The following is a 20,716-nucleotide window of genomic DNA, read 5'->3' on the forward strand; positions in this document are numbered from 1 at the left end:
GCTCCACAATTTCCAACACTGATTGTCCCCTCATACATGTTTTACTGCTGTCATGTTAGCTGTATTAATTGACCCTTCCTAGTTATTGCTGCTATAGGTTGGATGATCTTAACAATAACAAACATGGTGACATTTCTGTAACGAAAGTGGCAGTTCAAATCGTAAAGTCTCTTTGGTGATGGTGGTATTAAATTTTTCCAGGTTCCGGGTAAGTTTGCTAAACTGTTATGGGACCACAGAGTGAAATGGGCGGGACTTAGGAAGGGCCAGTTGCCAATAGGCAGCAGACTATTATCCAAAAAGTCAGTGAGAGAACAATGTAGCGATGATACAATGACATTTTTTACAAAATGGCGTGCTGCTGAGGCTAAGCTCAATGATATTCAGAATTATTTTTTAATCTGCTCTCCGTAGTGTGAAGGTGTGCCTGCCTTAGTATTCCTGGTTGGCTGTATTTGATTGGACTATAGTAGTCTGGTATGTTTGCAGCAGTTTCTAAACTCACTTGGCACCTAAAAAAAAAAACTATTTTCCAGTGAGTGAGTGAGTGAGTGAGGGAAGCAAAAAAACTTTTTGTTGAGTAGGACAGACATTAACATCTGATAGCCATCATCTCACACTGAGTTTCTGACTAAATGAACCAAGGGCAGAAAGTCAAGCTGCAGCCTTGACTGATGCTCTGAGTCGTCGGCATAATTTTGTGTGTCCCTGTTCATCAAAGTCAGATTTTATGTCTCAGATATCAGACTTGATGGATGCACACACATCCTGATAGCACGCTGTGATTCATGTGAAGGACTAATTCCACTTTCAGGATGTAGTTAATGTTTTTATGGGTCCAAAATTGACATTTTGAGAAATATTCTTATTAACTCTCTTGCAAAGAGTTAAATGACACGATAAGTACCACTCCTGTCTGTATGGTAAATGTGAAGCTTCAGCCAGCAGCCGCTTAGCTCAGCCTAGCAAAAAGACCAGGGGAAACAGCAAGCCTGGGTTTTTCGGGTGGTAACAAAATCCAGCACATCTAATGCTCACTTAATAGCATAGTTTTATATCCTGTTGTGTTAATTTGCATTTATATGTGTACTCGATATGAATGTATAGGTCAAGAGAAATAATTACAAAAAATCTTGAGTTATTTGATTCACTTTTGCAACAACATGCTAGCTGGACACTCCGGATTACAGCGACTACGCTAAACTAAAGCTAACCGCGGCGTTTCTAGATTAGGACAATGGCTGGGTCGGCTAAAAAACGCTTTGGCTCACTCATCCAACTCTAGGGACTGACTCAATTTCACCTGGGGTGGCGTACTCCTTTAAGTTGTGAGCTTTAGAGGTGTTGGTAGGCCAAGTTTGTTAGTGGAGTAGTGCCATCTGTTTCTGCGTGTATTTAATCTTTGTGCCAAGCTAAGCTAACCAGCTACTGGTAGCTTGATATTTACAGTACAGACCTGGAAGTGGAATAGATTTTCTCATCTAACTCTCTGCAGAAAAGCAAAGCATATTTTCCAAACGGTCAAGCTATTTCTAAAGGGTAGAAGAGAGGCATCTTGTTTCAGTCCATTTAATGTAGCCACATCAAAGTGTGGCATCAGTAAAAGCAAGAGATGAATTGCATGTAGGCAGCAGCTTCCACTTGCCTGCCTGCCCCCCATGAGGCAGGGCGCAATCTGTCTTCTCAAGGTAGAGGCCTTCCTGTGGTGATGGAGCACCTCGAGGAGCTCCATGAATGCATAAATTGCATGACGAACTTATTCTGAACAGCTATTTACAGATGACTGCTCAGTCCATCTTTCAATCCACGAGAGCCCAGTCCACTTCTAACCTCTCCCCGAGTTTCTCTTTACCTTCCATACGCTTCTGAATAAAATATGCAGGAAGCTGAGACGCCTCTAGAGAGGTTAGAGGAAGAGAAGTTGTGATTCCTTTGGGGACCTTGAGTGGAGAGATTTAGATGGCTCGCTAGATATGGTTCTCTTATCAGAGCAGATCTTATCAGTGGAATAGTGATCCCTGTTCCAACTGGACGGCAAAGTCAGTGTGAAGGTTGCAGCTTGGAGCTGAGGGGATATTCGCAGACATGTGCTCTTTGTTGAAACAGAAAAATCACAGTGGAACTCGCTCACAGTTTTCAGAGCTCGATTTGCGATAAGAAAATGAAAATAAAACTGGTGTCGTGGGTGTCAAAAATGAATTCAGGTCCATACAATAGCTCTAATGAGAGGAAGAGGTCCCTAAACATTCCCTGACCTTGAAGAAACACAAATCCAAGGACATCTTGGAGGATCTGGTCGTAAAAAGCTTTTTGTTGTGTCCAGTAGCGTCTCTCATTCTGAATAGCGACTCAAATAGCATAGCATGAAATGCCACACGAGCTTTAATGACAACAGAATGGGAATGAATTCATTTTTTCAGAGTGAATGAACTCTCTTGATGCTTTCTCCTTTTGATTCTCAAACTCATTGTTACCCTTTCCCCTGTTAAATAATTCATGTCAAGACCATGCTGTGATTCTGTGTCACACACTATCTCGCCCTCTATTACTACTTAGGTAATTATAGTGAGGGAAGCTGATTGGTTGAACACAAGCTGATAATTCACTTGACTAAAGCAGGTTTGCGAAAAAAAAAAAAAAAGGAATCAGTTGCCGCGTTGGATCTAGTGTTAACCACTGAGCTACTTTTCTGCCCTTCTTGCTTTCTCTCCCTTCACTATGCACGCCTTATAGTCCCTGAAGTGTGAAGAAAATGCCCAAGAGGGTGCTGTCTGTTCTTGTCTACACCTTGGGGCGAGTAGTTCAACCACTAGTGCCAGTAATGACAGTGAAAAACTCCCTCTTGGGGATTTTTGCTTTGAAATTGCCTGCCATTCTCTCGCCATTCCTCATTGAAATCACCAGTTCTGTGTGTCAAGGACATCGTCATGCTGGCTTTGTTTTCTGTTGTTTCCCGTGCTCATGTGAGGCCAGATCACAATGTATAGGTAATGACTGCCTGTAGAGATCCGGAGGCAGATGGCTATACGGCGGATGGCACTAAAAGTATTCTATATATTACATAGAAAAACTGACCTTGTGGTCGTTGTTCACACTAACACATTGATGCATCATCGACCATGTTATGGTTCGTCATGGCTATGTTAGCTAGCTTTTGTATAATACTTGATCAATCAATGTAAAAAGGACAAGTTAAAGTCTAACTTTGGCTACAGATGTTTCATCATGACATATCAAAAATAACTGCAGAATAGCCTCATGCATTAATATCACATGCACATTTTTAATATTGTAGCTGGTTTGTGGTGATTTTATTTGTTGCCAGTTTCTTTAGGAATTTTGGAGACATGCATCGCTAAAGTATAGCAATGGCCGTAACCAACCTGTACTTTATTGGATTATTTACATTTTCTGCTACTTTATGCTTCCACTTCAGTACAATTTGGATGCAAATACTGTACTTTTCCCTGCACTTTATTGATTCAACAGCCTTAGTCACCAGTTACTTTACGGACTACATGCTGCACGAGAGCTGAAATCCTGAAAATCCTGAATTATAGGATAATTGCCCAGGCCCAAAGTATGCAATATACATGCATGAAAATATACGTTTAATCTACTTTTACTTGTCAGACATTTATTGCCAGAAATTAACTTCTTTTTTTTTTTACAGTTAATATACAGTTAAGATATTTTAAATATCCCAAGTACTGTCTATGGGTGATTTAGACTTCTAGCAAAATGATATTTTAACATGCTATCATTACTTGTACTCAACTATGACTCTTGGGTACTTATTACAACACTGCTGAAGCAAACTTCCATGACAATGGCTTTCACGCACTTCCAGTTTTTATGACCTGATACTGAAGCTTCTGCACTTTATTCTGGAATCAGCAGGTGTAACAGCCACAGACTCCAGGTGATACAAAATGCTGTTGCCAGGTCCTTACTGCCCTTCACTGGCAACCTGAGCTTTAAAATTGATTTTAAGATTTTACTGCTTGTTTTTAAAGCTTTGAATGGTCTGCCTCCTGCCTATATCTTTGATCTGCTAACTCCTTATGAGCCAGATTGCTGCTTGAGATCCTCGGACAGGGCCCTGCTGATGGATCCAATATCTCGACTTGTGACCATGGGTGACCAGGCTTTTGCTATCCAGCCATCCCAGCTGTGGAGCAGTGTCTTTCTTTAAATCTCTTCTTCAAACTCACATTTATCATACTTCTTTTTCCTAACTGAATGCATTGTTATGTTAGTATTGCTCCTGTCTTAAATTCAGTTTTTCTAGTAAAGCACTTTGAAACTTTGTTTTTGAAAGGTGCTATATTATTATTATTGTTCTTATTGTAAAACATAAGGGCCCCTCAGCAGCGAAATCTGGCCGTGCATGGTAGTTTAATGTACAAAAGTGCATCCTGCGGTACTAAAGCCATTACATTGTAAATACACTAACACATCTCGGTTTCAAGTTGTCTGTTAGTGCTCATGAAATTACCAACAGGCAAGAAATCACACGGTTTCACAGGATCCCCGTCCTGTGAGCTTTTACCAACCGAGTATAAAAGTGAGCTGTGATAACGCTGCATCCTTTAGAAAGTGTGGGAATGGCTGCGAGACATAATTCAAGTGATAAGAGTGCTATATATAGACGTTGTTTAAAGGAGACATCGTCATTAAGCAATTCTCTTTGAATAAGCAGAGGGGTTGAGAGAGAGAGAGAGAGAACACACACATACACACAAACACAGAAGTTTAATTTGTACAAGCTTAACTTTTCCTGGTTCTGATGAGTTGGGGGGAAAACTACTACTTTCAAACAGCAGTTTTAATATGGTGTCCATGAAACAGATTTATGCTCCAACAAACACTAAAAAGAGGTTCTTTTAGCATAAGATGGTAAGTGGCGTTAAGCTTTTCTCAAACTGTTTGCCTCGGTTTTATTTGGGGCGCCTTAGAAATTGGACCTGTAAAAGCGGAGACGGCAGCATCTCCAGCACAAATAAAAGATCCTTTCAATACACAAACTTAATATTCGAAATACAGTTTACCCACTTCAGAGGCTCACACACCGGCCTCCGAGACGGATGATTTATTTAACTTTGTTCCGCTTTATGTTATTCTGTCTTAGTGCGTAACATCAAAACAGCAGCTAAACAGCAGAGTGCCAAGCGTATAAATAACTGATCCGATGACCTGATTCCGTAATGAGCAGTCGCTGCTGAGCAACATGAATGTTTAAAATGATCAATATTGCCAAATGGTCCAGTGAGGCAGCGGGTCTGTTCCAAAACCCGGGGGTCAAATATCACGAGTCAGACGAGGAGCTTCTACTGTAAATGAATTTCTCTCCCAGTGCAAGACCTGCTGGAGAGTGATAAACTGGAGGAACTGGCTCACACACACACACATATGCACACACTAGGCCAAGCAGGGTTGTCAAGGAGCTGCCTTCCTCTCTTCAGACCACCGGAGGCAAATCTAAGTCTGCCTGGATCCCACTTGGTTCCCAGCAGATAGCGCAGAGCGAGATGCAGCTCTCCACCCTGTAGCCATGCAAGTGCTAACATTCAGTGGAGCGAATGCTCAATTTAGGGGGAAGAGGATGAAAGAGGGAATTCTGTGCTGCAACTGGGGCTGCTGGGAGATTGCGAGGGGGATTTTTATTGATGCCCTGGGTGACTTTTTATGCACACAAGCAATAACCACCAAAGAGTATAACAGCTCCAGTGAGACTCACCAACAAACCCAAACCGGGGCCAGAGTGCTGTAATGACTTGTGGTCATGGAAGGCTGGAGAGCCTCCTTTTGTTTTGCTCATGGTGGGTATCAGCAGGTGTTTTACACACACTGATGAAGAGATATGGTGCACAAGGAAAAGATTTATTCATCACCAGAGAACCGTCATGTACCATACATGTTCAAGTGGTCCAAATTGTTCCCCGCCTTACTCAGAATATTGATTTTAGACGGTATGAACAGCCACCTGCAGTGAAAGCTTAGGATTGATACAGTCCCAGAGAGCAATAAATGGATCATTTGAAAGACAGAGGAGGGAGGGTGAGAGCTGTTACTTGGTTTAGATTATAGGACGGTGAAATGGGCCATCAACACACCACTCAAATGTGCGTAATGTGTGTGTGTAAGAATGACACTGGAGTCAAGTGGGAGTAGTTTTAACAGATAGGAATACCCATTCAGGTGAACTCGGAGCAATCAGCACCTTCTCACATTTCACACCTTTGCTGAAACAAGACAAGGGAGGGTTTAGTTACAATCACTATCTCCTCTGGCCGTTTGTTGATTAGTTGGTTTGTCATCAGGATAACACAGAAACTACTGAATGGACTTCCACAAAAAAAGGATGGGGAATGTCTTGGCCCAGAATGGACCGTTTTAACTTTTGGTGCTAATCCGAATAAAGGGACGGTTCCATTGCAAGCAGGGGTGTTATTTCGAATTTTTTGTTAATTTCTCAGGGTACAATGCATGGGTTTTGATGCAAATCTAGTTATTCAATGTTTTATATCAGTGGCAAAGACAATATACAAAAGGTTTCAATGTGACAAAAAATATCGATTAATAGAGGCCATTTGAACCTCCAAAGAGCCGACAGATGGGTAGATTATTAGAAAATGGGCACCTGCACAAATGTGTGACCCGCTTGTCCTCCTGTGGGCACAAGACACTACAGGATGACTTCAAAGATGCCCTTTTTGCTTCCCTATGGTTTTTTGTGCCTCTTTGAAGTTGTTTTGTGTTGATGTGTGGTTGTATTGGGTCTATTTGTGGTTGTTTTTAGTCTATTTGTGGTTCTTTTGGGTCTGTGTGTGGTTGTTTTGGGTCTATCTGTGGTTGTTTTGGGTCAGTTTGTAGTTGTTTTGGGTCTATCTGTGGTTGTTTTGGGTCAGTTTGTAGTTGTTTTGGGTCTATCTGTGGTTGTTTTGGGTCAGTTTATAGTTGTTTTGGGTCTGTTTGTAGTTGTTTTGAGTCTATTGTTGTAATTGTGCCTCTTACTTGTTGTTTCATGTTTCTTTGTTGCTGTTGCTAACCCTAACCCTAACCCTTCTGTCTATGCTCCTGACGCCAGAGCAGTTCAAATGGACTGACTGTGAGGTTTGATATGAGCCTGATGCCAACACGTTTCACATTAAGTGCCTCAGTGTATGTTATTCTGGCCTTAACCAAGAGCCAGACATGGGATGCAATAAAGAGAGCAGACGGGCATCACATTCTCTATCAGCTCATTTCATGCCCTCGCAAGAGACTGAGCAATCACACCTGACGGCTTCTGGACAACAAGCCTTTTGAGATGAGCCTTGCATTTCGTGCGGCATGGCAAAACAGTAATTGCCCTCCTTGTCAGGCTGTGTCATTAAGTCAGGCGAAGTGAAACATGCCATCCGGTTAAAGCGATAGGACACACAGGAGGGAAAAGGCAGGCTGCTCAGCCAGCGCGGGCCTGCACAGAATGCCAAGTAATCCAGCTGTTTAGAAAGTGGAGGGATGGTTGCGACCACCTGTGCAGTGGATCTGTGCGGTGACTTGTATAGGTCGATTAAATTGAGAAGCTGGCAAACCAATGTGATGTGCATGCAAAAGTTTCCCCAGTCCCTACAGATGACCTGGACACTGACAAAGAAGAAGTGGAAAAATATACAGCTATTCACATACAATACATAATCCAACTATTAAATTATCTGATATATTATATCAAATATTATTGAGCTGCTATTGAAGTTAATGATGAATTTAAGATGTTATTGAACATATTGAAGCACTACAGTGAGCTTGAGCACCGCAGGGGTCCGTGTCTGTGTTGTTGGGGGTCATGAAACATTTATAAATGTACTTTTCTATTGACGTTAGCTCACACAAGGCCACTTTAATCAATACCATCATTTTAACTATGGATCACAGAACTACTTCTGTGAGGAATAGGCCCCTAGTGATAACCCTCAGAGAAATGCCACCTGCCTCTGCTGTGTCCCATCAGCTCTGCAGGATTTCAAGCATCTTTCAGCTCAGTGTTGTTCCCGGACCCACAGCTGTATGCTAGCTACTCACTGAGCATCCGTCTGCTGTTCAGCTTGTCTCCGCTGCCCCCAAGTGGTCGAATCAAACACACCCTAACACATTCCTTTTCCACTTGTTCAGTGAAATACCTGGAGATAGATTGGCAGATAATTTGCTAGGCATTCATTGTTGTAAGAGGATGAATCTCTGCGACTTCAGCAATCCTCTGGCCTTTTTTCCCCCAGTGTTATCATCTGGTGAAATGTCTTGTTTTTACAATTCTCACAACAAAACACTGATGAAACTTCCAATAAGGTTCTGCTGGCTTGTGTTCTGTAATAATTACGAAATCTCTGCATGCCAACACACTAAACTTCATAAACTTTATAACCTGCGTAACATCAGCATGTAAGAATGCAGACATTGACATTGAAGCTCCAAGGCCCTCAAACAGCTCAAACAGCACCATGAATAAAAACTTCTTGTCTTGTTGGGACACAACTGATGTTATCATCAGTGGGAGACCTACCAATAAATGTCAATTACAATATCTAGATTCATGCTCTTGGTTGTGTCCTTCAGAAATGATCAATGAATAAACCTTCTCATTAAATAAAAGGCAGAAAACATTTTAATAAAATGCAACACAGTACAAATCAATAGTCAACTTAATGCTCCACGTACAAATACAGACAAACTAATCCATATCGTTCACATAAGAGCATGTCATATAATAGCCAAAAAATAACATTAAAAAAAACAAAAAAACTCAAAATATCTTTTTTCCAAACATCAAATTAAAGGTTTAATACATAGGACTTTTAAACATGTTATTAGGACAAACCATCAGCAGAGCAAACAGCCTCCATTTCTTGATGACAGTGCAAAAGGTATATTCTTTTTTTTTTTTACATGGTGTGACACCTGGGAACTGTAACTTCATCAGTCAGAGGATTAATGGTATTCAGCCAACCTGAAGCTAATTCCTCATCAGTTTTTCAGTGCTTGCTTGTGACCGTTTCAAAGGCTTAAAGAAGACAGCATCTGTGGGTCCACATCGGGCTGATGAGAAACTCAAATGACAAATAACTTAACGAAAAATGTAAGACTGGATGCTGTGGGAAAGATTTATGTTCTCAGCACATGTAGTATGCTTCTTTATGACCATTAACTGCTTTCAAGCACATGCCACATAGTGACAAATAATTGTGGGGAACAGTCAGTTGTGTACAGGACAACTGTTACTGTACTTGCATTTAGTTTCTGTGGAAAAAGTAAGAAGATATTCTTGGCCATGGAGAACTGTTTGGAGGCAGTGTATATGATGAAGAGGAAGAGGCAACATGTCAAACTCAACTCAGATGCACCAACGATGGAAACAGTAGTTAAAGGTGTGGTTGGATGGGTGGGTGATTGAGCAGATGGAGGCGGGTGGGGAGCGCTGGGGTCATGTTTCACGCAGCCGACCGTCGACGGATGACGAACGCTCCCCTCTGCAGCTGTCCCAGGTAGATCCTCATCTTTGTACTGTCGCTTGTCTTCCTCACCCAAATCTGAAGAAGAATAAAGAAAGAGACGTTTAGAAACGTATGCATTACAAAAAGCTGCTGCAAGACAAGTCACTACAAACCACCATTATCTACTACAAACCAGTTTGTGCCAAACTGTATTCACATCTATATGTCAACTTAAAACCAAAGTTACTAAAGAAATGAACTCTGTTGTTTGTATTGGAAAGTTCACTGGGAAGTTGAACTTTCCTTTTCTAGTGACCTTATCTTCTGACTGTGTTGATTAGAGTAGCATTAGCTCTTGTCGTTAGCCAAACTCAAGATAAAGATAAACATCTACCTGAGAGATTTAACTAGAAGGTACCACATTGATCCCAGTTTTGTCGCACCACTCTAGTCCATGAGAAGCGAGGTTTTTTGTTTGGGTTAATGCTGCTGCCGGTTTGTTCATGTTGTGAACGTTTCTGCCTTGGCAATAGCTATATAATTTCAATACAATATGTCAAAATCTTTTGTCATTACTGAATGTTGGTACAAACAGTAAAAATATCACTCGCTTTCTGCTTGTTGGCTGCATGAACTTGTTGGCCACAGTGAACTGTCTGTGAGTATGACTGACCACCTCCCCCCGTCTAGCTACCTCCTCAGGGGCTTGTGCAGTAGTGTCTCTGCCCATAGACTTTCTCAATATCAACAGAGAATTCAGTGATGAAACGGCATATGAACATTAACCAAAAACAAAAGAAAAGAAAATTGACATTTGTTGCTGGCCTGAGCAGTTATTGAAGCCTTTCCAGCAATTTGCATTGACGTGTTTTGCAAATCCGTACGACGTCTGGGTATATTCCGCGCACTGCAAACTACATGCGACATTTTGACTCAACTAGCATTTTCCCTGCATGCAGTGTTATGCATTGTAGCTGTTTTTGCACAAGGCCTCATTTCACATTCGCAGACAAACACATGGAATTTTGATGAGCATGGAGGTGTGTGTAGTATTGAGTCAAAATAATGCACAGTGTTTGTTTGTGTGCTCATGGTGATGATGGAACAGTGCAACAGTGTAGCTCACTGATGTGTTTTTAATGGGTTTTGGAGAACACTAGAGCGCTATGGCACAGATGACTAAAACCCATCAAGCTTTAGTTGCACAGACACACTTTGTAGCGGGATGAATTCACTGGTCTTTTCATGGCAATTGTTGACAACGAAGGCAAACACAGAATATCACCAGCCTCATCTTTGCTGTTTTTCGAAATGCGTCAGGAGCTGGATGAGTACTAAAGCTTACCTCATTGGTCCCCACTGAGCTGATGACACAGCTAATCTTTGTGTTGTCCTTTGACTCCAGGTAGATGGCCTGGCTCTTGTGGTACCTGTCAGCATAAAAAGCACAACAAAACAACAGCATTAATTCGTCATTCGCGGTGAGGAAACAGGCTAAGTGCAGACAGGAGAGGCGTTCATCATACATAATTTTGCCCCGCTGAATTAACCGCATTCCTCCTGAGATGGCACTAAATAGATAATTGGACTGGAAAGTCAAAACAAAAAGTCTGTTATTCTTTTTTAATGGCTCCAAACTGTCAGAGGACAGAACCCACCCAGGGGGAAGAGACTGACAGCCAAAGCACTTGATCATTAAGGGCCCACAGAAGAATAATGACGCATGTGTCTCCCTGCAGCTTCTGTGAAAAGGCGTTATGGTTGTGGCGTCTTCTTTGGCAATGAATAAATGAGAATTTGCCTTGAAAGAAAAGTCCACACAGCTCAAAGCTTTTTCCTCTCCCCTCCCTCTGTCTGTATCACCCACTAATAAGACAGAATAATCTTATTTTTACTCTGCCAGTGACCTTCTGTTCTGATGCATGTCTGATGTAAAGATATGCCCTCAAAAAGAATGTCATCAGAGCTGTGTCTGGCCAAGGATTTTCATTCTCTTTATCTCTGCATCACAGCAGAATGCACCACTCGTTCTAGTACAGTCACCTTCTTTGAATATGTTTTTTTTAAATGCTGTTTTCAAGCACCAGCACTTATTCACCAGCTTCTAAGAAATATCTCTTTCTGTAGATGAAAAAAAAAAAAGTGGCTGCCATCATAGTGGCCATAAAATGTCTTTTGAAGACCAACGGCACAACAAATCCATCCAGACCATGGCAATGTGGCCATCTAGTGGTGACGCAAGCTGTTGTCCAACTATGTGAGATGCCCATTTTCAGTGTGAGTTCAAATTCACCATCTTTTGTCATAGTATAGTTTCCCCTCCTCAATGCGGGCCTCGTAACGCTGGGAGGGGCTCTCCATGGGAGCGGAGGGAACGTGCTCTGGAGACGAGGGAGACACTGTAAAGGTTGAAACCACTGATTAGTATTATTGTGCAAAACTTCTTTACTAATAGTGTAGTGTTTTTTAAGCAGTAGTTGAAGGATATTTTGGGAAATGTGCTTATTTGGTTTCTTGATGAAAGGTGGGGGAGATAAGGAGATGAAAAACACGTATCTGTCTGTCTGTCTGCATAGCTTAGCACTTAGACTGGAAAGAGGTAACACAGTTTGCCTTCCAGCTCACTACTTAACTAATTATTTCATTTGCACAAAAACGGCACACAAATACTGTTGTGGACTATTTCTTAGCTGGGAGACTTCCTCAAGACTCTGCTGGTTTCTGGCAACCTCATGGTGATGACACGACTTCAGGAAGTTGCTGCTAAAGCCACAAAATAGTCCAGAGTTCATCATCTTTGGTCTCAGCCTGGCTAGGTGCTTCCACCTGTTTCAAGTCTTAGTGCCAAGCTAAGCTAAACTAGCAAGCTGCTGGCTGTAGTTTAATATTCAGTGTACAGACATGAGAGTGGTGCTGATTTCCCCACTTAACACAGCAATAAGTTTTTTTTCCCTAAGAAATTAATTGCATATGTCAAGTGGAATGTAAAAGAAAAAAGGTGAGCATTGATGTACCTGGTCGTTTTGGAGACTTAAGCTGTAAAAGAGAAGGAGGGAAATGTTTAAAACAAATAATAAGACAAGCTGTTGGATACATAAAATTCAGAAATTCAGAACAACTTACCTTATTAAGTGTTCTTAGGTCCTCCATTATCTGTTCATCTGTTAACAAATAATTTAGCTGAGGTTTGAAGAGTTAAGGAAGCATTTTTACACAAAACTCAGCTGAGTAACAGATGGAGTTGATCCTGACCCTTTACTCTCTGAGTAAGTACAGATACAGCCAATGTAAGTTTATGTGAAGGATATCTGGCGCAGGCTTTCTCCGTTTGTCCGGTATCGGCACTGGATCATTGGGCCGCCTCCTCAGCTTCCGAGTCATGATAGGTTTTACTTCCATTGAGTCTATGTTTGAAAGAAATAATGACAAAACTAAGATTCAACATTAACATCCAAACACTGTAAACCTTACCAAAATTCCCAATTTTGTAATTCACTTAAAATAAAACTAGAAAAATGCCATGTTTCCCAAATATCCAAGTTTTAAACTTTTAAATGACTGTACCTAAAAGTGCTACTTTAATCAGACAACTTATTATGAAGTTTGCAGAGAGAAAAACTCTCACTTCCACCCACATGTATTTTCTTTGTTTTACCCCATTTCTGTCTCTTATGCTGAGCAAGTCCCTGATTAATACTCTGTTCTGGCTCCCTTACCGCCTGTCAGCTCCATTGTTAATTTTTCGTTCTCGATCATCTTCTTCTTCTCCTCCAATTCTGCAATTAGGTTTTCCTTCAGTTCAACTTTTTTATCATCGAACTCCTTCACCGCTGCCTTCTTCTCCTTGATATAGTTCCTCTCCACCTGCTCTGTCTGCAGAAAGTTTGAGAGACGGAAATGATGGAAAATGCAGGAATGCATTCTGGTTCAATTTAACATAAATGACATCAGCCGCCTACGCAGATGAATCATACTCACCTCAAGCTGGAGAAAAAGATCTGTAGAGAGGAAAGAAAAACACAACTGGTCATGTAGATCAAGCCTCTGCCCAATTCCACTAAGGTTTTATTTAAACAAGATAGTTTCATCCCCCGAGGATTAGTGGTCAGGACTACAATCAACCTCAACTTGTAAAATACTGACACAAGTTCATTACAATTTATGACAAACATTTTGGTGGCAGAAATGTGGGAAAATCAGACAGTGGGTCTGCTCAAACAGTTTGGCTAGAATCTAAAATTGGTCAGGACAAAATCTGGGGTAAATTTGTGTAACACTACTCACAATATTGGCCATGATTTTATAGTTTCTGATATTTAAACCACTTAAAAACATATGGAGAAATGGGATAAATGCGCATTGAGCAGGCATATGAGCATGGCTGCAGTCTCTGTCATTTAATTATGAACCTGCGAGTAACCAACTGTCAGCATCAAGGATTAATTTAAGGCTTTGAATATAATACTTTCATGACAAAAACGTCTCTTATTATATTCATAAACACTGGGCAAGTTTCGCTTTCCTAGTTCTCATGTGTGAGCAGTTGTTTTGCAGCAACATTTAAATAAATCTGTGGATGCATTAGAATAAAAGTACAGCGTGGCTTCTCTAAATATCGCTCAACTTGCCTGCATTTCGGAGTCTCTCTTTGTACTGCTGGTCCAGCTTCTTCATCCTCTTCTGATACTCCTGCAGCGTACCTGCAAAGAGGAAGTGTAATTTACTAAAATGTGAAGATCTATGCAATTTCTGTTAGGTGAGAGCACTTCAAATCAAAAGTTTTTAAAACTTAAAGAAACTGTTAATTAAAATGCATCAACGTTTCCTTGATATGCTGCTTATCAACAACCCACAATCTAGTCTAGATGACACCAATATTGCACCTGCATCTCGATCTCCAAAGAACTCACAGCGTGCCCCTACACAACTTGTATACTCGCTCGTAGGAGAGCTGATTGTGCCCAGCCAGCTCTTCGGAAATGGTGTGTATCAGTTCAGCAGACAGGCTTCAGGATTCAAAATGAATTGTTTATGGCAGAAGACTGTTAGTCAGCAGTTATCATCAGTTTCTCATCTGGTTCTTCTTTATAACCAGAAACAGTACGTGAACTGTCAAATTTCCCCTGAAGCTGCCTTCATGACCTGATGATGTAATCCCTAACCACCATGAGTTACCAGTCAGGATCTGGTTATGCCTGTATCCCCATGCACACACAAATCACATCCCACAAGATAAAGAGCAAAAGTAAAAGTCATTTACATTTGGAAACACATTATAGTTAGAGGAAAAACACAATGATTACCTTCTTGTAGTTGCTGCAACTGTCTTTTCAGGGAGGCCAGCTTGTCTTGGTACATTCTGCAATGAAATAAACCAGAGATGATTTCACATTTCCATTCTCTGTGTAAAGCAATAGGGGCAAACACACAAACATTCACCTTCAAATGATTCTTATTAAGGTCAAAACAGCTGAGCTGTTGGCAAAACACTTACTGCTCTTTGATTTCAACATAGTCATCCTCGTCGTGCTTGGCAAGGTCTGTTTCACTGGCATCTTCCGTATCTGGCATAAGAGAAAAAGAAACAGACTCAGATTGCAGTTTTTTTTTTTTTTTAAATGCAACATACTCTACATGTGATCAGGTCAGCATCCTGTACCAGGAGATATTCATGTATTTGTTCATTTAGCTTTGCAAACACAATCGTGATGCAATTAAATTTGATTCTCATTCGTCCAACGATTGACAGAAAGACAGCAGTGATCTGAGGAGATCAGATGACGTGCGTGGCACTGGTAAGGTAATGGTGAACACCCTGCCTGGGAATGCCCTCTGGGTGGTTAGATTAGGAAACAGAGGAAACCCAAATCTGCCAGATCACACTCTATATCTCCGGATCGACATCGGAGAAAAAAGTCTAGATATTCGTCTAGATAAAGCTAAGGCTTGTGAATTTAACCCAGAAACTGTTATGTAATGACCGACAGAAATATAGCTATTACTTTGAGTGTCAAGCATTTGCCGCATGGTAGGATTAATCAGAAATGGTTCCCGGCTAACAACTCCCTCAAGACAAGCTAACATGTTTAGGCTAGCGCGATGTGGCAAACTTGGGAGCCAAGTTTATAAGCACCAGCTGACCCAGGTCAGTCGGCGTTACCTTCAGAACCAGACACAAGACAAGGGTAAGGCCCGGTCATGTTGAGCTGACACAGCAGCTTTCATTTTCGGTTAGCATTAATGTGCTAGCTTAAGTTAGCTAGTCTACTGTTTAAAGAGTAACCCGACTCTCGCTCGCGTAGTTAGGTATAACAGAAGCGTCAACATATCCCGAGGAGAAGAAAAATAAGTCCAGCTCGTCGCCTGGAAGCCAGTGTCAGAAAACTAGCGAACCTTGTAGTGCTGTCATCGCCTCGCCTTTCCTCTTGTCTTTCTTTCTCGTACACTGCAACCCGTCCTGTCTCACTGAATAGTGTGAAAAGGGCAGTGCAGTGGACACAGCACGCAGGGTTTCGGCTGCCTGCCGACCTGTCAATGCTCGAAGCTAACGTTACGTAGCTAGTTGGCTAATTTACGCTATGTAACGTTACTCCGTTTGAAACCTCACTCATTAATACCAAGTTAGTCCACGTGGACTGAAACACCTATAGCGTTGGCTTAATTCAAGTGGCAGTTACGTTTTGCCGCAAACGATTTACAACACAATAACGTCAATCCAGTCTGGCGATGTATGTGGTAATAACTGACCGATGTCTCACGCGTAACGTTAAGGCTAGCGGCACGCTAGCTAGTTGGCATGTAAACAAGGCGAGACTTTTATATAATAATCATTAACTGTGGGCTCAATGTTCTATCTGCATGGGGAAAGTCATCGAGTGCAAGCGATTTAGTCGTTTTTCATCACCTGCTTCCGAAATGTTTCCTGACTGGACAAAAACTTGGCGGGCGGTAGTCGGGTAGCTAACCTCCTGACTTGCTAGCAAGCTAAATACGTGTGGCTGAAGCTCGCATTGGACTGCTCATCCAGAACTGGAAACAAGCGGTTACAATTTTGCATGGGAAGCGCTACAAAGTGAATGCCGCACTATGCGAGAAACCCTTTCCAAATAGAGCAAAATCTGCAAATCACTTTAAGCACTGCAAACAAAAATTGTCTGAATTTATGCAATAATCGCGCGTTTCCGTCTCTTTTCCAACAAGTAGACCCAGCCGGAGCCTCTGGTCAATACGTTTAACGTTACCTTCTTCTGAGTCTCTTCCCCTAAAACTCCGATCATCGTCGTCATCCACGCTGTCAAGTTCTTCTTCATCATTGTAATAGTCTACCATAGGTGATAGCAAAGTCGAAGCCATTTGTTCGCTTGCTAAATGTAAACAAACACAAAATAAACAATCGATTTGTGTTTTGCAGCTTGCTTGGAACAGCGCCTACAACTGGCAGGACCCCGGAGCGTCAAGCTGTCTGACCATATGCCTGTATGCACTGATTGGATTAGTACATTTTAATGTGATTGAACACCTCTAATGTGATTTTTCATACGATTTAAATCACGGAGTGTAAGATGATGGATACCAGTTAATAATCAGCGTGTTTTCCAAGCTCATCTTCAAATTTAAGGTAAAACATCTAAACAGGCATATTTCCGGACGCCAAGTGCTATGGGCTCTCTTTGTTTTGGCTCCATGAATCTACTATAGTTGGCTCGCTATGCATTTAGTTTTTCAACACTTCGAGTATTTGCGAGGAGTCAGAGGCTGATCACTTGTAAAACGTTTTCTATTTTATTTTTTCAGTGTAGTCACCAGCGCTGAAGCTCTTTTTCTGCCCCCTCTCTGTTTTCTCCTGATGTAACATGCTTATCTAGTAATCAGCCCCATCACATGTGAGATATTTTTAATTGCTAGCTATTAAAAGAGTAAGCCACATCAACTGTTATTAATTATGTTGTATCCCAATATTGTTGTAAAAAATGCTTGTGTGCACAACAGCTCATTGCAAGTCTCATCATCGTGCCACCATAGACAACACTGAGGTACACAGTTTTATGCAAATTACACGATATTATATATTAGAGTCCCTCTGTCCAAATCTCATCAATTCTTAGATCCCTGCTGTGACGTTTACTCACCAACTTAGTATTATTAGGGAGGGAGCCCGGGAACATGAAAAATAAATGGGCTTTTGAATTTAAATAGACCACTATTTTAGTCCTTTAGTAAACCATTCTATACAATTCCAGATAGAGACCATAATACTGCAGACTGCGCTTGAACTAACCACTTAAAAGACATCCAGGAGATTTGGACCCCACCTCGAAAAACCTCATTGACATCCTAAACCAGGGATTGTGAGTCCCATCAGCGGTCTTTGTTGTGATAATAATCCAGTTTTCAATGGATGGGTCTCAGCTTTGTGAGCATCCTTACAAATTAGTCCAACTGTCAACATATGTTGGACCGAGGATTAGAAAAAAGGAGATATCTGCAGCCTCATTCTTGGGGTGTGGGACATTTATAACAAACACTTTTCACACGTTTTATAGACCAAATAATTGTTGTCATCATTAAATAGACAAAGTAACTGATAATGAAAATAATCATCAGTTGCAGCCCGAACTCTGAACAATATGTTTTCAATAGCAGCCACTTGTAGGTGTAGGTCAGCCTGTATGTGCTCTTCCAGAATTTGCCCTGTCAGCAGACATGCAGATAAAAATTCAAACAGGTTTTATTGATTTCTTTCAGGCTCCGTTTCTTTTCCCAGGCTGAGTTTGAATATATTATCTTGAATTTGGTCTCCAAATTTCATCGATCCAATTTGAACAACACATTTTTTTTTTTTAAACATGTGGCTTTTTAAATCAGAATTTGAGCAATTTGAATATTGATCTGATTTAGTGTTATTTGAATTTCAAAATATTGTATTCAGTAGTGTTTAAATTTCACAATAAGGTATTCATTTGCGATGCAAATCATCCACGCTATTATTTGCTTCTATACAATGGATGCATGTTATGTAATGTCAGAAAAGTAAATATACAAATAAAAGGGTGGTTCCCCAATCTAATAATGCTCCTCAAGTGTGTGTGTGTGTTTTCAAATGACTCACTTTCGCCTATGATTCCAGGTAAATGTTTTTTCCTCAGTGTTGGAAAAAGTACCCAGAAGCCATACTTTGTGGTAAATTGATACTTTCGTCTGAGTAAGTCACAAACATGAATACTGCTTAAATAAAAGTCTTATAGTATCTGATATCAAAAGTAATAATTTTGCAATAAATGTTAGTAAGTATCAAAAGTAGAGGTAAAAGTAATATTGTACATATATTAACATGCATGTATATAAGCTACTGTATACTATGGGTGGAATTTATCAGCCTTGGTACTAATCGGCACTTTGTATGGGTAAGTCACCCGCATGAATTGTCCGTGAGTAAAAGTCTTTGCCAAAATGTCTGCAGCATGCAGTAATACAGTCAAAATGCTGCAAACATGAAAGTTGAAAAAAAAGTTAGCTGTTGAGTAAGTATGTGGTCTTAATAAATTCCTATACTGATGAACATGAAGCATATTGCCTCGTGATTGGCACGATTGAAGTTCAAACGTCGCTACAGCAGGTGGCAGCATTGCACTTAAAACATTGTGAAAGACGAAGCGGCTTCGCCGACACTGAAGTTGCAACAGAATCGGGATGACTCGTCCATGCATCTTTAATGATCTGCGAAGGAAATGAGGTGCAGCGATGTTGGTCGTGTAATTTTGCGTTGGCACTTGTTATTTTAATCGGCACCGATCAGAGAGATACTTCATGGCGGAGCATTTTCGCATTTGATGTGGATACAACCAATTACGCATGAGATACTTGCAAAGAAAAAACAAAAAAACAAAACAAAACAAAACAAAAACGATCTCTCGCGGGTGTTAATGCTGGAGAAACGACACCTGGGGAGCGAGCCTTCTTGTTCTTCTTCTGCTGCTGCACACACACTCCGCCGCGCCAGTCAACTTTATTTCCGCCTGTCTGTCAAACTAACTGTCAAACACGCGCGAGGGGTTGTGCTCCTGCTGCTCCGTCATTCAGGAAGTCCGCACCAACTGACAGCACTTCGGCAAAGTCACACCGTCATCTCCAGAGTCGGACTAAACCCCACTGAAGTGAGCACGCTTTTCAACAACGACGGCTTTTACTGAAGGTGAGCGTCTTTTCCCGCTCTGTTGTTGTCTCTTCGCCGCTGTTTGTTTGTTTGTTTGTTTGTTTCTCGCCCGTTTTAACGGCGAACAGCCTCTGCTAGCGAACCGAAATGACACTTCCTCTTGTCTCTCAGCGGCGGAGCTGCTGTAAGCTAAACGACAAAAAAAAAAAAAAGAAAAAGAAAAGGAAAAAGAAAGCAGCAAAAGTGGACGCAGGCGAAGTTGTAAGTCACCACCATCGCCTGGTTCCGACGTTGTTCGTGCTTGTCTGTTTGAACGCCACTACGCTCAGGCGAGGTGAGTGCACGGAGCAGCGTCGGCTCGCTTCGCCGGGGGGTTAAGTGCGTAGGTTTGCTTTGGAGAGGTCTTGAGAGGAGAGTGCTTGTTTTTGTTGATCGACGTGTTTGTGCACCTGCTTCACATCTACGCTGGGATTCGGAGACTTTACGTCGTGGACTGACTGACTGTGGGGGTGGAGGAGGGGGGAAGACGCTTCGCTGTTTGGTTTGTCCCTCAGGGGGTGAGTATGGAGAGCGAAGCGGATGACAGGTCGTAATGAAGAGTGCAGTCGGAAGAGGGGGGGTAGGTTGTAAAGACGACTCGACGGATGGACGATGTGTAAACTTGTGCTAGGGTTTGGGATTTTTTTTCCAAGCATTGTCAGGCGATGTGAGCCAGTCTGCGCGAGTCTTGTCACATCCAAATTGCCCGTGGTACCTTCCATTGCACCCCACATTGTTGTGAGTGGGATTTTTACTATCAACGCACAGCCACAATGGCTTTCACCGTCCACAACACACGACCCGAACCACATTTTTACTACATCTTACTACGTCTGTCTGCACTCGGCAACCGGTCGAGCATCGCCTGCTGCATCCATGACACTTTTCCATGCACGATTTATACAGTAATACTGGCATGCATAATATTTAATCCAAAGGGCAGTAACTGCGCGGTATTCATCTTCTTAAGTGTGTTCATGGCATAAGCACTACAATCGAGCTCGTCACCTGGATGCAGCACAGCGCTCGGTTAAATATTAAGCGTCAAAAG

The 20,716-nt window shown here is 41.6% G+C and overlaps 2 protein-coding genes across 6 annotated transcripts in view; one reads left to right on the forward strand and one right to left on the reverse strand.

Annotated features, from left to right (window-relative positions):
* Positions 1–8,624: 8,624 nt before the first annotated feature.
* Positions 8,625–16,933, reverse strand: suds3 (SDS3 homolog, SIN3A corepressor complex component). 5 transcript variants are annotated; one of them, XM_037096918.1, is made up of 12 exons: positions 16,715–16,933; positions 14,968–15,037; positions 14,777–14,832; positions 14,102–14,173; positions 13,452–13,471; positions 13,190–13,346; positions 12,782–12,877; positions 12,597–12,658; positions 12,488–12,509; positions 11,767–11,872; positions 10,819–10,903; positions 8,625–9,569 (listed from the first exon to the last, which is right to left on the reverse strand). In XM_037096918.1, exons 1-12 carry the CDS (start codon positions 16,824–16,826, stop codon positions 9,471–9,473), a joined length of 957 nt encoding a protein of 318 aa, XP_036952813.1. In that variant the 5' UTR covers positions 16,827–16,933; the 3' UTR covers positions 8,625–9,470. The 5 variants fall into 5 exon arrangements, with proteins under 5 accessions (XP_036952813.1, XP_036952818.1, XP_036952817.1 ...); XM_037096923.1 differs by lacking the exon at positions 16,715–16,933 and adding an exon at positions 16,378–16,601; XM_037096922.1 differs by lacking the exon at positions 16,715–16,933 and adding an exon at positions 15,867–16,217.
* A 2,266-nt stretch (positions 16,934–19,199) lies between these two features.
* Positions 19,200–20,716, forward strand: part of taok3a (TAO kinase 3a) — a 65,211-nt gene continuing 63,694 nt past the window's right edge. Inside the window, exon 1 of the mRNA XM_037096916.1 lies at positions 19,200–19,665. The gene's annotated coding sequence lies outside the window, so the exon portion shown is untranslated. The remainder of the gene's footprint in view (positions 19,666–20,716) is intronic.

Source organism: Acanthopagrus latus, chromosome 5 (genome assembly GCF_904848185.1).
Source record: "Acanthopagrus latus isolate v.2019 chromosome 5, fAcaLat1.1, whole genome shotgun sequence".
In the NCBI taxonomy this organism is placed as follows: domain Eukaryota; kingdom Metazoa; phylum Chordata; class Actinopteri; order Spariformes; family Sparidae; genus Acanthopagrus; species Acanthopagrus latus.

Bases quoted from the DNA above. Each gene is read 5' to 3' on its own strand.
- suds3 (XM_037096918.1), bottom strand. From the start codon at position 16,826: ATGGCTTCGACTTTGCTATCACCTATGGTAGACTATTACAATGATGAA. The intron at 12,878-13,189 runs GTAAGGGAGCCA...TTTCAAACATAG, and splicing joins AACAATGGAGCTGACAGGCG to ACTCAATGGAAGTAAAACCT. The intron at 9,570-10,818 runs GTAAGCTTTAGT...ATTCTTCTTCAG, and splicing joins GCTCAGTGGGGACCAATGAG to ATTTGGGTGAGGAAGACAAG.